This window comes from Staurois parvus, unplaced genomic scaffold, assembly GCF_062004578.1.
Source record: "Staurois parvus isolate SC_StPar_1 unplaced genomic scaffold, SC_StPar_1.0 ptg000089l, whole genome shotgun sequence".
NCBI classification, from domain to species: domain Eukaryota; kingdom Metazoa; phylum Chordata; class Amphibia; order Anura; family Ranidae; genus Staurois; species Staurois parvus.
In genome coordinates, this window is record NW_028317885.1 from 3,779,163 (window position 1) to 3,796,324 (window position 17,162).

General features: G+C 40.4%; 1 protein-coding gene across 3 annotated transcripts in view; it reads right to left on the reverse strand.

The window, feature by feature from the left end:
* Positions 1-13,411: 13,411 nt before the first annotated feature.
* The window catches only part of SLC12A1 (solute carrier family 12 member 1), a 168,569-nt gene continuing 164,818 nt past the window's right edge, over positions 13,412-17,162 (reverse strand). For all 3 annotated transcript variants that reach the window (XM_089670337.1, XM_089670336.1, XM_089670338.1), the window contains exon 26: positions 13,412-14,465. In XM_089670337.1, the coding sequence (XP_089526463.1) occupies positions 14,330-14,465 (136 nt within the window). In that variant the 3' untranslated portion in view covers positions 13,412-14,329. The remainder of the gene's footprint in view (positions 14,466-17,162) is intronic.

Sequence of the window (17,162 nt, forward strand, 5' to 3'; positions counted from 1 at the left end):
TTCTGCTCCATGTCTTTGCTAAACAAAAATCACAATACATGTAAAGGAGTTGGTTTACGTGAAAGTTATAGCGTCTACAAATGGCGGCATATATACTGGATTTTTTTTTTTATATAGTAATGGCGGCGATCAGTGACTTATAGCGGGACTGACACTGGGAGAGAACTGACATCCAAATGACACTAATACAGTGATCAGTGCTAATAAAAAGCACTGGCACTGTACTAATGACACTGGGCAGGAAGAGGTTAACATGAGGGGCGATCAAAGGGTTAACTGTGTGCTGTTTTACTGTTGTCTGTGTGCTTTCCTGTGTCAGCACACTGCTTTGTATGGCTGTGCTATGCACAGCCATACAAAGCAGCATGCTGGAGCAGACAGGAGAGATCTGTATTGTTTACATACAGACCTCTCCCCTGTCAGGGATACTCGGCGATTGCCGGGTGCCGGTGGGGAATCACCAGCCAGGACCCGGGGTTCAACAGCTGAAACCGTCAAGGGCGGCGCAGGTAGGACGTGCACGCCCCCTACCCAGAAATGCAAAATCATGTATATCTACATGATTTTGTGCAGCCATGCTGCCCTGTAGCAGTAGTTCTGTTATAGGGTGGTGAGTAAATGGTTAAAGCTGAAGTTTATACTTTTGGGGATGCGACATCACACATTAGTTCTGTGTCATGGTTCTTATCCCATTAGGCCTTGTTCACACAGGGATCTGTATTCTACACCAGTGTGGGGCGTGAGGCCCACATTTGCTTGGGCAAGGCATCCCATTCATTTTAATGGGCTGCTGTGCCACATGTCCCGCACAAAAAAAGGTGCATGCAGTCGCAGGAAAACCTGGTCATTTTGCGCATGTGGTTTCCATGCAGTTCCCGCACTGGCGATTGCGCTGCAGGCTGAGATGCTCAGGGGTGACATCCAGAATGAATGGCAGCCCCGTGTGTCTTGCAAGAACAGAGTGATTCGACTGCAGGTGGTTGCTGGTGACGAAACAGGTGCAATTCTTGCACCCGCAACCAGCCTGCGGGCTTGTGTGAACCCAGCATCACAGGACTGGGATGTACAGGCGTTCCCTACAACCGCATGCAGTCAGTCCCATAGCGGTCAATTGGGATGCAGCAGTTGCACAGACACAGCCGCTGCTCCCAATATGATATCTATGTGGGTGCACAGCCCTGAGCACAACGGGTTGAGCCTTTCCCAGCCACAGCTTGGTGGAGGATCCTACAGGAACCCCTAGTAACCGCTGGAGATAGCCCAGAGTTCCACCAAGCTCTGGGGGAGAGAGGCTGGTCTAAATTCTTTGTGCTGGAAGATGTCCCTCCTGTCTCTATACTAGGTTCACATCTATGCAGATTGCGTTTGATGCATTTTCTGGGAGCATTTTGCGTTTTTTTCACACTTGTTTTTCATGCAATTTGTTTTGCATTGTTTATGCATTTCGTGATTTGCGCAACTTTCGCTGGTTAAGGAGTGGATGGCCACCGGCTTCCTTAACAACTAGCGTACAGTCACACAACACACAAAATGCATAAAAAAGTATAAAAAACTCAATACTTGCGTTTTTGGTGCTGTTCCATTGAAGTCTATTACACGCAAAACACAAATTGGAAAAAAGTCCTTGAGCCTCAAAACGCACAGATGTGATCTAGATCCATAGGAAATTATGTTAAATGAACTAGGGTGTGTTTCTGCCAAATGGAAAACGCAGTGAAATCCACATAATTGTGAACCTAGGGTAAGTTCCGGTTCACACTGAGCTTGAAAGAGTAGGGCCCTCTTACCCCTCGTACGCTGTCTGTTTTTGTTGTACTGTGCCATGTATTGTCCCCCCCCCCATTGTACAGCGCTGAGCAAACCCTTTGGCGCTATATAAACTCGATGTAATAATAATAATAATGCAGAGCGGGAAACACAGCGTTTCCTGTGCGTTTCCCACACCGCATAGCAAATGCAGCATTCTGTCATCTGCAGCCTTGGTCTCTGAAGAGCTATCCACATCTGATTTGCTCTTTAGAGAGCATTTGACAGATAGCGCAGAGGCTTTTTTTTGCCTCCTCACCTCCTGCTTTAATCCCTTGATCCCCACAGTAGTGCATTGCATCCGGTTTTGAGATGTTTGCAGAGCAGCCCCATTCATTGTATGGGTCTTTTTTGTCCACTGAAAGCAACAGATGGTATAATGCCTGCCATGGTTGTGAAACAAAGCATCGTGGCCATGGCACGTGTACACCCCCACCCAGCTACTGCCTCTGCAGCTAAATGGTGTAGTGATTGGGGGTGGTAAAAGTGCAGCTCAGCCTGGGGGATTTACTGCCCCCTACCCCTGCTAGTGTGAAGGAGCCCTAAGAGCAGATGATCTCTGTTTTTTCACACAGGACTTGCTAAAGTGAACTAAGTAGAATTTTTCAGTGATGGAGTTATTACGAAAGAGCATGTAAAACATAGACAGAATTTTTATTTTTTCTTTAGTTATGCTACATCAATGTGGCTGCAAAAATGGTGATACACTTCAAAGCTTATTTCCACTTTTGCAGTCAAAGTTTCAAACAGCACGCCTAAAATTTTTTTTATTAAATGTCTCAGGAGGAGGTGTCATGGCTAATAGCAAGGTTTGTTCAAGCAATGTTAGAGTGAGCCTGTCCCAGGTCTGTCCTCATTAATATACAATGTAACAAGCCCGGCTTCTGCATCTTTAACCCTTTTGTTAAGCCAGCCAGAGATAGATATAAACTCGGCCGGTTCAGCGGGGACCAGCTCTGATTTGATCCATCCCTGGGCAATCCATTGGTCAACTTCAGTATAACCAGCCTGTCGGATTTTTTGCATGAGATTTCTACTGGCAGCTATAGTCACTAGCAGGAATCTGTGCGTTCTGCCGGCAGAACACAATACCACTGCAGGAGGGATTCCCCTATCAACACTGACTGTGTTAATGGGGGAATCGAGCGATTTTCTTTCCTGCAGAAAATCACATCATCTATGGCTTACCTTAGGACAGGCATGGAGGAATTCAGAAAGGGTGTTATAGACAGATGTCATGAGAACAAGTGCCCCCATTGGAGGATTTCCCATCTATTCCTGTTCTGGTGGCAACTAAACGTTCATATAAATTCACAGAAACTTTGGTGTTTAGAACAATTAGAAAGATTGAAACACTCTAAGAGGAGCACAGACACAGGGGCGGACTGACCATTTGGAAACTCGGGCACTGCCCGAGGGCCGGGGGTTAGTAGGGGGCCCCATGAGATACCCTGGTACCTTTTTCATAGGCTTTTTTGAGTTTGGGCAAGGACACGGGCCCCATGATCCCCTATTGCCCGGGAGCCCCATGAGTTGTCAGTCCGCCCCTGCACAGACAGCAATAAAAATCTGATGGGATCTAACCCCTCACCACTTTATCCAAAAAAAGTTTGACCTTTAGTCATACTTTAAATAAAAGTCTTACCTATTTAGCCCTAATAAAATATTTCTTCTCCCTGCTCACAATAGATTTTTTTTTACTCATTTAAAAATATGTTCATACGTCATTTGTTGTACAATTTTGTTCAATTTCTTTGTTTTTGTATTTGTATTACTGTATATTTTGTATAGTAAATCGTAAATGATTAATTACTTTTTTGTAATTCATTTTGCATGTTTGTTTAATTATTTACTATACCAAATATAATACAAATACAAAAAAACCAAATTAATAAGTACAGGTGAAACTCGAAAAATTAGAATATCGTGCAAAAGTTCATTTATTTCAGTAATGCAACTTAAAAGGTGAAACTAATATATGAGATAGACTCATTACATGCAAAGCAAGATAGTTCAAGCCATGATTTGTCATAATTGTGATGATTATGGCTTACAGCTCATGAAAACCCCAAATTCACAATCTCAGAAAATTAGAATATTACATGCAATCAATAAAACAAGGATTGTACATAGAACAATATCGGACCTCTGAAAAGTATAAGCATGCATATGTACTCAGTACTTGGTTTGGGCCCCTTTTGCAACAATTACTGCCTCAATGCGGCATGGCATGGAAGCTATCAGCCTGTGGCACTGCTGAGGTGTTATGGAAGACCAGGATGCTTCAATAGCAGCCTTCAGCTCTTCTGCATTGTTCGGTCTCATGTCTCTCATCTTTCTCTTGGCAATGCCCCATAGATTTTCTATGGGGTTCAGGTCAGGCGAGTTTGCTGGCCAATCAAGCACAGTAATCCCACGGTCATTGAACCAGGTTTTGGTGCTTTTGGCAGTGTGGGCAGGTGCCAAGTCCTGCTGGAAAATGAAGTCAGCATCCCCATAAAGCTCATCTGCAGAAGGAAGCATGAGGTGCTCCAAAATCTGGTAAACGGCTGCGTTGACCCTGGACCTAATGAAGCACAGTGGACCAACACCAGCAGATGACATGGCTCCCCAAATCAACACAGACTGTGGAAACTTCACACTGGACTTCAAGCATCTTGCAGTGTGTGCCTCTCCATTCTTCCTCCATACTCTGGGTCCTTGGTTTCCAAATGAGATGCACTGAGCAACAGACAAGGTCTGTTTTTCTTTAGCCGAGGTAAGACGCTTCTGACGTTGTTTGTTGTTGAGGAGCAGCTTGACAAGAGCAATACGACATTTGAAGCCCATGTCTAGGATCCGTCTGTGTGTGGTGGCTCTTGATGCACTGACTCCAGCCTCAGTCCACTCCTTGTGAAAGTCCCCAACACTTTTGAATGGCCTTTTCCTGACAATCCTCTCCAGGCTGCGGTCATCCCTGCTGCTTGTGCACCTTTTTCTTCCACACTTTTCCCTTCTACATAACTTTGTATTAATGTGCTTTGATACAGCACTTTGGGAACATCCAACTTCTTTTTCAATTACCTTTTGAGTCTTTCCCTCCTTATGGAGGGTGTCAATGATGGTTTTCTGCACAACTGTCAGGTCAGCAGTCTTTCCCATGATTGTAATTCCTACTGAACCAGACTGAGAGACCATTTAAAGGCTCAGGAATCCTTTGCAGGTGTTATGGCTTAATTAGCTGATTAGAGTGGGACACTTTGAGCCTAGAATATTGCACCTTTTCACAATATTCTCATTTTCTGAGATTCTGGATTTGGGGTTTTCATGAGCTGTAAGCCAGAATCATCACAATTATGACAAATCATGACGAGGTTCAGTTGTACAGATTTTGAATGCTCATGGTTACTGCATCAGTAGTTATCAGACAAGGCAAATGTGTTGTTTGCAGAAATCTGCAGCAAGAAATGGGTCTGGAGCTCAGACTGAAGGTTGAGCAACACATTGATACAAAGACTTATGCAGGCCATAGACAGGGAGAAAACCGGCCGTTTTGTTTAGAAAAATGAAAAATCGTTTCGTTCAATCAGCCGACGTTACCACCATTGGTAAAAAAAAAGTCGGCTGATTTTCGTCCCGTCTACGGCCAGCAATAGAATATGCAGAAGAAGAAGAAATAGAATATGTAGAAGAAATAGAATATGAATAAAAAGAAAAATAGAATATGCAGAAGAAAAGAAATAGAATATGAATAAAAAGAAGAAACAGAATATGAAGAAGAAGAAGCAATAGAATATGCAGAAGAAGAAGAAATAGAAGAAATAGAATATGAATAAAAAGAAGAAATAGAATATGCAGAAGAAGAAGAAATAGAATATGCAGAAGAAGAAGAAAATGTTGCAACATTGTATCTATTTGTATCCATTTCGGATACAGATGTTTCTATTCGGATACAAATAGATACAATGTTGCTATACTTTTAAATGTCAAATATAATATCGGACTGAAATTCTTTTTTTTTCTTCTACTTCTTCATATTCTATTTCTTCTTCTTCATATTCTATTTCTTCTTCTTCTTTATATTCTATTTCTTCTTTTTATTCATCTTCTATTTCTTCTTCTCATTCATATTCTATTTTTTTCCTTTTCTTCTTTTCCTTCTTCTTTCATGTCACTGCACATGCGCATTTTTTAAAATCGGAAAAAGCTCAGCAGATTTGTCCATCATTGCTGCGAAAATTGACAGAATGACAAATTTGGCCGATTATTTCCCAGTAGGATCGATAATTGAAAAGGGCAAAAATCACTAAAAATGACCGACTGATTACCGCACTAACGATCTGAAAATCGGGCGATTTTTTTTTTTGCCCGATTTTCGGACATTTTTCATCCCATCTATGGCCCGCATTAGACTTGATGAAAGGTAACATTGTGACAACAACAAGATCTGTAGAAGAAATTCAGATGTTCAACAACTTTGTGAGCAAATAAATGCCTATAGAATCTTCACAAAAGGCTTTTTTGTCTTTTCTTTCTGATTTGCAGAATGTCAGGTGATGTCAGGGCCATACTGAATTGTAGGAGTTTGAAATTATTTGTGGGTCAAGTCCTTCATGTTGGAGTTTGTGAAAAGTAAATCTGGGTACACACTATCAGTTTTTTTTTTTCGTTCAGAAAAACTGAAGAGCTTGAGAGGAGTTTGCTGTACTAACGATCTGATGTTAGTTCAACGATCTCCCCGCAGGGCTATTGTGTTCTCACAGGGGGACCGCCCCAACAAAACACATTGGTCAGCGCTGGCAGCCATTGGCCAGCTTCTCTCTTAAATCTTAAAATCTTAAAAATCTGTCCTTGGCCAGCATAAGGGGGAGGTTGGAGGCCAGATTTTTTTCTTCTGTTCAATCATTTGGAAACAAAGGAGTGTATTTGGCTGGCTATAAGGGGAGGTTGGAGGCCAGATTTTTTTAAAATATCTTCTGGCAAAAAAAGAGTGTTTTTGGTCAGCTATAAGAAGAGGTTGGAGGCCGGATTTTTCTTTGGTTTTATCATCTGGAAATAAAGGAGTGTGCTTGGCTTGCTATAAAGGGAGGTTGAAGGCCGGAGTTATTTTTTTGTTGTTTTGTCAACTGGAAGAAAGGTGCGTTTTTGGCCAGCTATAAGGGGAAGTCAGGGGCAGTTTTTTTTCGTTTTGTCTGGCTATAAGGGGAGGTTTGTAGCCAGATTTATTTTTTTTTGTTTTATCATCCAGAAATAAAGGAGTGTGCTTGGCTGGCTATAAGGGGAGTTTGGAGGCTGGATATTTTTTTAATAATCTGGAAATAAAAGTGTATGCTTGACCGTTTATTAGGGGAGGTTGGATGCCAGATTTTTTTCTTTTTTACCATCCAGAAATAATTTTCTTTTTCTGGAAAGGCAAGTGTAATGCTGATTCTTCTTTCTCGTCTTTTGCTGCAAGATTTGTGTTTTCATCATCTGGAAATAAACTAGTGTGCTTGGCCGGCTTAAAGGGGAGGTTGTAGACCTGAATTTGTTTTACTACCTGGTAATAAAGGAGAGTGTGTTTTACCGGCTATAAGGAGAGGTTGGAGGCTGGCTTTTTTTTCTTTTTGGAAAGATACGTTTAGTGCTACTTCTTTTTAAAGGTTTTTCCATTTGCTGTTTTGGCCCTATACTGTAGTGGTAGGTTCTCGTGAAACTTCCTAATCCAAAAAGGTGTTTTACTCACTTAATATCATGGTCATATGATGTTTCTGGTCTCGAGTCTGCTCTCCTCTGTAGAGTGGGATAGTCCCTCTTTAGGTGCCCACATCGCTTTCTGGCTGGTGTGGACACTCCACATTGGCTTTTCATCAGCAGAGTCCTTACAGGTTCCAGAAGACTGCAGTTGAGGGATGAAATCACAATGTGAGTGGAGCAGACAGCGATGGACAGACTGCAATGCTAAATCACTGGTCCCTATGTCCAGGTGAGGTTTAAGCGAGGAACACAGGGATTGTGGATTAGGTAAGTATAAAAGGGTTTTAAGAAAAAAAAATTTCTAAAGAAATGTCAGTGGGTAGAAGGGAAGGATAGGGGAGGGGTTTTACTCAGCCCAGAGATAGGTAGTAAAGTGGACTAAATCAAACTATAATTTGGCAAGTCATCTTCCTAAAGCTTACCATACATGTTACTATCTGACTATACCACCTCCATTAGATCTACCATCAACTATGTAGAGTGAGGGCCTGGCTGACTGGATACATATTGATTGTATAGTTCATGCGGGCACTCATATTAAATAATTTTGGTAAACCAAAGCCAATTGTATGGAGATTGTATGGTGAGATTGTTATGTGTATGGTGAACTTAACATAGATCCTGCCCTGTACCCTAGCTGTAACTGGGAAGCAGCATGTCACTGGCCAATCCTACTAATAGGCAATAAAAGGCTTAAGTAAGCTATAATAGGTTAGCTTTACTAAAAAGGCTGTGGGCAGGTGCAGTTAGCTAGCTGGCCACTGAATGGCTCTGTTCTCATTATATGGAAAAGGGAAACGTTATAAGCCAATTATAGCTCCCTTTTTAGAAAAGTCCCTCCTTAGTGTCATAATGGGTGTAGTCAGCGAACATATTAAAGCCAGGATGGGAGGAGCCTTAGGCAGTCAGATCATGGGAGTCAAAAATCCCACCAGCATGCAAATGTAGTCTACTAATGCAGAGGCCGTGTACAGGGCTGAAGGTCAGGGTGAGAGCAGCCTACTCTCAGAAGAGCTAGCTGTAGTCATCCTGCCTCACTGAACACAGTCTAACTGGACTGGGGGTGGGATGCAAAAGGGCTTTTAAGAAGTATACCGACACTAGAGGAGTAACTGCAGCAGTCCTGTCCCTTGAACAACATAAACGGGAGTCATGAACTGGATGCAATAAGCCTAAAAGGCAAGTCAGAGCCCTCCGAGTGAGTACTAATCACCCTGGGGAAGAGAGCGTTACTAAAGAAAGATGGCTTAACAATGACATGCAATGTGAGGCTTTCACATAATGACTGCTACAGTACGTCCACTGTGTATAGTTAGCAAAGAGTGCCAAGTGACCCCGGACAATATGTCTGTGTGATGTGATTTGTCATTGACATCTGTGAACATCAACAGTAAAGTGCAGTAACTGAAATCTTTGTTTGGACATTCCTTTCTTGAGAATATAAAGGCCAGTGGCTGAGAACATCATGGGAAGACCTCTGGCAAGGAGTTGGGCACAATATGGTGAAGGCAAACAACTACCAGCTGGTGGGTCTCATTTCTATGCAAGAAGAAATGGGGCGGGAGCTTGGATATTTGGCACCAACACCCAGGCAATCAAAAGCTCCCTTACAAGGTAATGTGAATGGAGGATGATGCAAAAGAAGGGTGGAACTAACTATAAGAGCATCCCATAGCTACAAAAATGTAGTGACATAATGAAAAAAGCATTACATTTAATACTACAAAAATAAAAACAAACACAATTTTGACAAGCCCTTTGATAAGAAAAAAGTCCCGCAACAAACATCCTCCATCCAATATGTCATCTGCCAATGTAGATCCACAACAATCGCCATATCCGCCACCTGCCAACCCACCAAATGACAAATCTTGTGAAGGACAGCTGAGCATAAACAAAGGTATGGGGTCTCCTCACTGACGTCATTGACCAACTATGACAATTCATCAAGCTACGCTGCATAGACAAGTAACCCATGTAACCAACGAGTGCATGGCTTTACAGTGGTACCATACACAATCCAGAAATGAAGAGAAAAGCAGCACATGAAGTAGATTCAGCAGCAGAATTTATTGAAGTCCCATATCAGCAAAACAATTACACCATTTCTAGAGCACGTTGGCCCTCTTTTTCAAGGTGATTCTGTCACCTTGAAAAAGAGGACCATCATGCCTTTGACAATTTGGAAAGTTATTGATCAAATATGGACATTACAGCTTTATTCTTCTGCTGTTAATGGTTGTTAAGGAAGCTGCAGGTGTCTACACCTGCAGCAATCTTAGCAACCGGTGAGAACGTGTTAACAACAAAGCCAGGGCTTCCCTGCCACTAAATGAATGGGGCAGTATGACATCAATGGTTGCTACGGATACTTAATAACCTTTGACAAAACGGACAAAGGAAGCTGTCATATGTAGTAGCAGGAGAAAATCCCAATACAATATGTGAAGTTTTTAAGTGATGATAAACAATAAAACTGCGCTAAACTGTGTATAAACACAAAATGCTGCCACTCTAAAAATGAATAAATGAAACACATAAAAGAACACTTAGCAAGTGATCAAGTAGCGTATAAACTCTTATCCATGTGAAAAATTACAAATACATATGTAAATAGAAAAATAAATAAAATAAAAAATAATAAACAATAAAAATATATGAAGTGTATAGTCCCAAAAAAAGTCCAAATGATATTAACCACTTCAAGTCCGGACACTTTCACTCCCTTCCTGTCCAGGCCAATTTTCAGCTTTCAGCGCTATCACACTTTGAATGACAATTGCGCAATCATGCAACACTGTACACATATGAATTTTTTAGCATTTTTTTGAGACAGATAAAACTTTATTTTGGTGGTATTTATTCAGCACTGGGATTTTTATTTTTTTGCTATGTAAATTAAAAAGTCCAAACATTTTGAAAAAAAGTGTTTTTCTTATAAAATTTTGTAAATAGATACTTTTTCTTCATAAATCTTGTGAAGATTTAGTTATCTTTTTAGCAAAAAAATAACCCAAATTGGTTTATAACCAAAAATGATAATTAAAAAAAATTTTTTTTTACATTTTTATTTTTTTTTTTATATTATTTATGTTTTTTTAACATACTGTCACCCTAGTGACACTGTACTACTTGTGGGGGGGGTGATGATTTTTTTTTTTTTCATTGATTGCTTTTACACCCATAAAGTCTGCAAAAGCAATCATTTCTCTTTCTCTCTGGCTGCATTCTTGCAGCCATTGAGAAATACTGTGAGAGCTGTGATTGGTCACAGCTTGTCACATGGTACAAGGCTGTTGTGAATGGCCCTGTAACATGTGACCTCAGTGATCATTCACAGATTTCACACGTAGTAAGCAATGATGTCAGGAAGTGACATCTTGTTTACTACTATTCATGTGATCACTGATTGGGCAATCAGTGATCATATGATCAGGACCTCACACAGTGGTGCAGCACACTCCCAGGGAGCACACACAGGCTAAAATGGTGGGCGCCATTTATGAACGGCAACCTGCCCCTGCACTGCTCCCTTCCGGTCGTATATATACATGGGCCGGATGGGAAGTGGTTAATTTATCCACCAAAAAATTCTTCAAAAACTCCTTAAAGGATCACCACCACGTGTGAAAATATTTTTTGTGAAAAATATGAGGTTCCCCTCTCTCAGGTGTACACTCACCAGAAAGTGTTGCCTCCCACTCTCTTGGTTGGCAAAATTGTCTTAATAGACATTCTCCAATGGAAACAAGAGATTAACCAGACCATTATATTCCAATCTCCTTCCCTTTCAAAATGACCAATATATGAAATTTGGCTCCTTTCAAACAGGCTAAAATTCTGGTGTATGGACAAGTTCATGGACTAAAATTTTAAAATTCTGGTGTTCGGACTAAACTGGGAGCTCTTCCCTGCTAGCAAAATACTGGTAGCGACCCAAAATATGCAGTTGCAAGTAATGGTAGCTGGAATAAGTGACAATTTCATCTTATGGGGTAAATCTATGAACCACCAGGGAACTGCTTGGAAGTGGGGTAACCTACAGTGGAATCAGCTCCTACTGGTTCTTCCTGCTGACCTCATGTCACTGCCTACTCCTGCAGAGGAACCATAGAGATCGACACTCCCAGAAGTGTTAGTTTGTCAGCGGACTTCAGGGGACAATTTCTTGTGATTGATGCAGTGTTCAGTAGTGTGGTCGGCAGAAGAGGTGAATATCCAATCTCTTCTTTACATGTATGGCCTTTTTTTAAAAAAAAAAACATAAAGTATGTGATAGGGTCATTCTACACTGTTCAAATACACATACAGACTGAGTACCGTCTTACCTTTCAAAGCATCTGTAATCCTGTCCAGCCACTTCTTTCATTTCTGCGAGACAGCACAGCCAGGTAGATGACACCACTTATCCTACCATACTAAATTTACACTTGCTCCTAAAGTGCTGTGTTTGGATCGGTTTTCAGAGGCATTTGTCAGAAGGTAAGGAGGTGATGTGGTGCCTACTCACTGCTGGTTTTCATCCTATAAGTGCTGTACCTGCGGGATTGCACATGGTTGTGGGGTGTTTTAGGTATTTCCTCATTCACATGAATGGGTCATGTTTGGCAGACCTACTGACCACCAAATGCGACAAGAGCAATAACTTTTGCTGCAGGTATGAAGCCAAGCATAGTAACTGCAGCACGTGAACATCCCTGTTGGCTGCCTTTGGGTGATGGGGGTGCTAAAAGCTTTTCTAACTGGAAATATCTGTATCGAAGCTCTTGGTTCCTGTCTCCTGAATCTTGCAACCTCTCCAGAAATGCACAGGCATCAATCATACATCATCTAGTGTAAGGAGATAAATCTTTAAACTGGTATCCATTTTCTATAATGCCTCCATTTCAGATATGTAACAGTTTACATGTAACAGCTCAAGTTTTGTTTCTCAGGAATTGGTTTTTATTTCTCTGTAAACTGATGCACCTTATATGGTGCCCCTCAGCTATTTGTAGTTTCTGTTCTTCATGTATCTACACTGATAAGAGTGGAATGTTTCATTGGTTATCCTAAATTAAGCAACGCCTGTTTAGTTCTGTATTGTTGAGTTCTGTATATAATTTCTTACTTTGTATTAAACTTTCAGAGATACAGCTTTTACACTTCGTTGTCTGGAGCTTTATTTCTCCTGGATCCAGAGGTAGAGATAATCGAGGACAGGTTAGCTACAGACAGAAATTGATCTTTTCATCTAGAAGAGCAGTCACTAAATGGCGGACCGTGGTCTGCGAATGGCCCCAACAGCACTGACAGATACGCCACTGAGTAGGGTGGTCGTCACGGCAACATTACATCATGTTTGCGCCCCGCCCATTTCAGCTCACTATCTCCCTGGCTCCTGCTCCCTGCCTGTACACAAGCGTCCAGCAAGGATCCCGGCACAGCTCCTGTCTGCCCTCAAGGTAGGGTGTAGTCTTACAGGGGAACTCTGATGGGCACATTGAATGTTAAGGGGCACTCTGATGGGCACAACTATTTGTCAAGTATAAATGAATAGGCTGCACATTAATGATTTAATCCTTTGTGACGTAAAATGCATTAGAGCAGGAAATGGAGAGATGAGAGCATTGGTGAAAGCATCAGTGTGCGGCCCGTTCATTTCTACCCTACTGGTGTAAGGCCAACTTTAGAGAGGGTATCCTGGTCAACTCTTGAATAGGTACCTTTATGAATGTTGTTTGCTATCAGTGGATAGAGGAATAGGTATATTTATATTGGCACGATATGAATTATGGCTTTAAAAAAACACATCTGTTTACTAGACTGAGGCTTAAAAGCAAAGCTAGTACTTGTAATGTTCTAGTAAACCTCAATCAGACATATTTCCATACTAATGACAAACACCAAATTAAAAGTTTTATTATTTTTATTGATTTATTTTTCAACAGAAAGACAAATAAAAACATTACAAAGCATTCTAGATGGAAAACATCAAATCAAATATAGTAAACATAAAAGCAAGACCAAAAGTGCCTCAAGAGGAAATTTAAAGATTTAACAAGCATGAGAAAATAACTTAAATATATTTTTCTTTACATATATTTAAAATGTCTGCTCTTAAAATGGATCTACTGTAGAAATGTGAAACTTTATTACTGATTCTACAATTTGGATAAAAATATAAATTGCACTTGTATTTTCTAATGTACATGCCGTTCATGAAGTGTAAAATATAACAATTTCCTCTTATTTCCCTGTGTATGTATTGCCATGACAAAAGCTATTGCACTGAACTGCATGTGACCACGAAGAGCCAACCAAAAGTCTATCATGCATACTGGTATTTTTTCATTTAAAGCAAGATTCTCAGAGGCAAACTGAGAAATGCTCTGTGCTAATAATCGTGCTGTTCACATCCTTAGGGATACATATATAGCTAGATTATCATAAAAATATAAAATATAGTTTATGTTTTACAACTGATATATTATGCTATTAAAGAAAGCTAATCTTAATACCCACTTTACACATAATAGAAGAATGCAGTTAAAATATATTATCAAAGCAGCAGAATATTAAAATTTAACAATGGTAATTTGCACTTTGAAAACAAGATTTTGGTTTTGATGATTATATTAGGCAGTCTCATCAATTCAATGAACTTAATATTAAATTTGATTTATTGTTAAGATCAAATACTTGCTTTTTTTCTTTTTGCCTTTACTGTAGAGCTTTACCATTATAGTTTACATTTTAGAAATCTAGTTACGCACTTTGAATACAAGTAAATATTGACTTTAATATGAAGATAGGTGAAGTTTTAGTGTTAGGAATAGAACGTTAGTACACTCTTGTGATTTCCTCTAACCAGAAGTACAGGTGGAAGATTTTTAGAGAGAATTTCCACCCATGCCATATAAAGGTGATCGGATACTGTTCCTTTTCTTGCAACTGGAAGGCTCCTGTCAATAGAAAAAACAAGCATTGATCATTAATGAGACTCTGTCATTAACATACAGATAGGATTTAGCTAATAGATATTCTCGATTAGAACAAGACTAAGCTGCAGTTTCAAGGGCTTGTTGCATCTTCAATTAAAATGTACCTTTGATAGGGATAAATAGATGATAGGTATGCTCTGGCTGTGGTTGTTACATAGATACATAGTTAGTTTTTATAGTCAACCATAAAAAAAAAGTTATAATCCTATACCCACAATTGATCCAGAGGAAGGCAAAAAAAAACAAAGCAAAGCATGATCCAATTTGCTCCTGCTGGCAAAAAAATTCCTTCCTGATCCCCCAAGAGGCAATAGGATATTCCCTGGATGAACTTTACCTATAAATGTTAGTAGGGAGTCTATCCCACATTTTCACAGCTCTCACTGTGTAGAAACCTTTCCGTGTTTGGAGATTAAATTTCTTTTCCTCCAGACGTAAAGAGTGCCCCCTTCTCCTCTGTGATGACCTCAGGGTGAATAGCTCTACACCGAGTTCACTATATGAACCACTGATGTATTTATACATGTTGATCATATCCCACCTTAATCTCCTCTTCTCAAGAGAGAATAAATTCAGTTCCTCTAATCTTTCCTCATAGCTGAGCGCCTCCATGCCTTGTATTAGATTGGTTGCCCTTCTCTGTACTTTCTCCAGTTCGCCAATGTTCTTTTTGTAAATTCTACATCCTACTTGTGCTGCTCTCATCAGTTTCTCATTTGCAAAGCAGAACTAAAGACAAAACTTTTTTTTTTATTATTTTGGAGAGAGTAAAAGGAAGGTTATAGCCCCTGTACATTTCTTTCCATCTGTGTCCCATTGAGGAGATCCCCCTTCATTTCCTACCCCACAGCCAGAATAGGAAGTAAGAGGAAATGCCTCCTATGTGAAGGAATCTCTGACTGTCAATTCCTGTTCCAGTGATAATCCAAAATTTGGGATTTTCTTTCACTTTTACTTTTGATGATAACAGTAAACAGGACAAACAGACCAGAACAAAAACATTACAGGTGTTCTAATCCTTCTCCATTTTGTCAAAAATTTGAAAAGTTAGTTTAGTCATATTTTAAACAATCAAAGTGATCCTTCCTACCTTGCAATTTTTCTTTACATACAGTCAGGTCCATAAATATTGGGACATCAACACAATTCTAACATTTTTGGCTCTATACACCACCACAATGGATTTGAAATGAAACGAACAAGATGTGCTTTAACTGCAGACTGTTAGCTTTAATTTGAGGGTATTTACATCCAAATCAGGTGAACAGTGTTGGAATTACAACACTTTGCATATGTGCCTCCCACTTCTTAAGGGACCAAAAGTAATGGGACAGAATAATAATCATAAATCAAACTTTCACTTTTTAATACTTGGTTGCAAATCCTTTGCAGTCAATTACAGCCTGAAGTCTGGAACGCATAGACATCACCAGACGCTGGGTTTCATCCCTGGTGATGCTCTGCCAGGCCTCTACTGCAACTGTCTTCAGTTCCTGCTTGTTCTTGGGGCATTTTCCCTTCACTTTTGTCTTCAGCAAGTGAAATGCATGCTCAATCGGATTCAGGTCAGGTGATTGACTTGGCCATTGCATAACATTCCACTTCTTTCCCTTAAAAAACTCTTTGGTTGCCTTTGCAGTATGCTTTGGGTCATTGTCCATCTGCACTGTGAAGTGGTGTCCAATGAGTTCTGAAGCATTTGGCTGAATATGAGCAGATAATATTGCCTGGAACACTTCAGAATTCATCCTGCTGCTTTTGTCAGCAGTCACATCATCAATAAATACAAGAGAACCAGTTCCATTGGCAGCCATACATGCCCACACCATGACACTACCACCACCATGCTTCACTGATGAGGTGGTATGCTTAGGATCATGAGCAGTTCCTTTCCTTCTCCATACTCTTCCCATCACTCTGGTACAAGTTGATCTTGGTCTCATCTGTCCATAGGATGTTGTTCCAGAACTGTGAAGGCTTTTTTAGATGTCGTTTGGCAAACTCTAATCTGGCCTTCCTGTTTTTGAGGCTCACCAATGGTTTACATCTTGTGGTGAACCCTCTGTATTCACTCTGGTGAAGTCTTCTCTTGATTGTTGACTTTGACACACATACACCTACCTCCTGGAGAGTGTTCTTGATCTGGCCAACTGTTGTGAAGGGTGTTTTCTTCACCAGGGAAAGAATTCTTCGGTCATCCACCACAGTTGTTTTGCGTGGTCTTCCAGGTCTTTTGGTGTTGCTGACCTCACTGGTGCGTTCCTTCTTTTTAAGAATGTTCCAAACAGTTGTTTTGGCCACGCCTAATGTTTTTGCTATCTCTCTGATGGGTTTGTTTTGTTTTTTCAGCCTAATGATGGCTTGCTTCACTGATGGTGACAGCACTTTGGATCTCATCTTGAGAGTTGACAGCAACAGATTCCAAATGCAAATAGCACACTTGAAATGAACTCTGGACCTTTTATCTGCTCATTGTAATTGGGATAATGAGGGAATAACACACACCTGGCCATGGAACAGCTAAGAAGCCAATTGTCCCATTACTTTTGGTCCCTTAAAAAGTGGGAGGCACATATGCAAACTGTTGTAATTCCTACACCGTTCACCTGATTTGGATGTAAATACCCTCAAATTAAAGCTGACAGTCTGCAGTTAAAT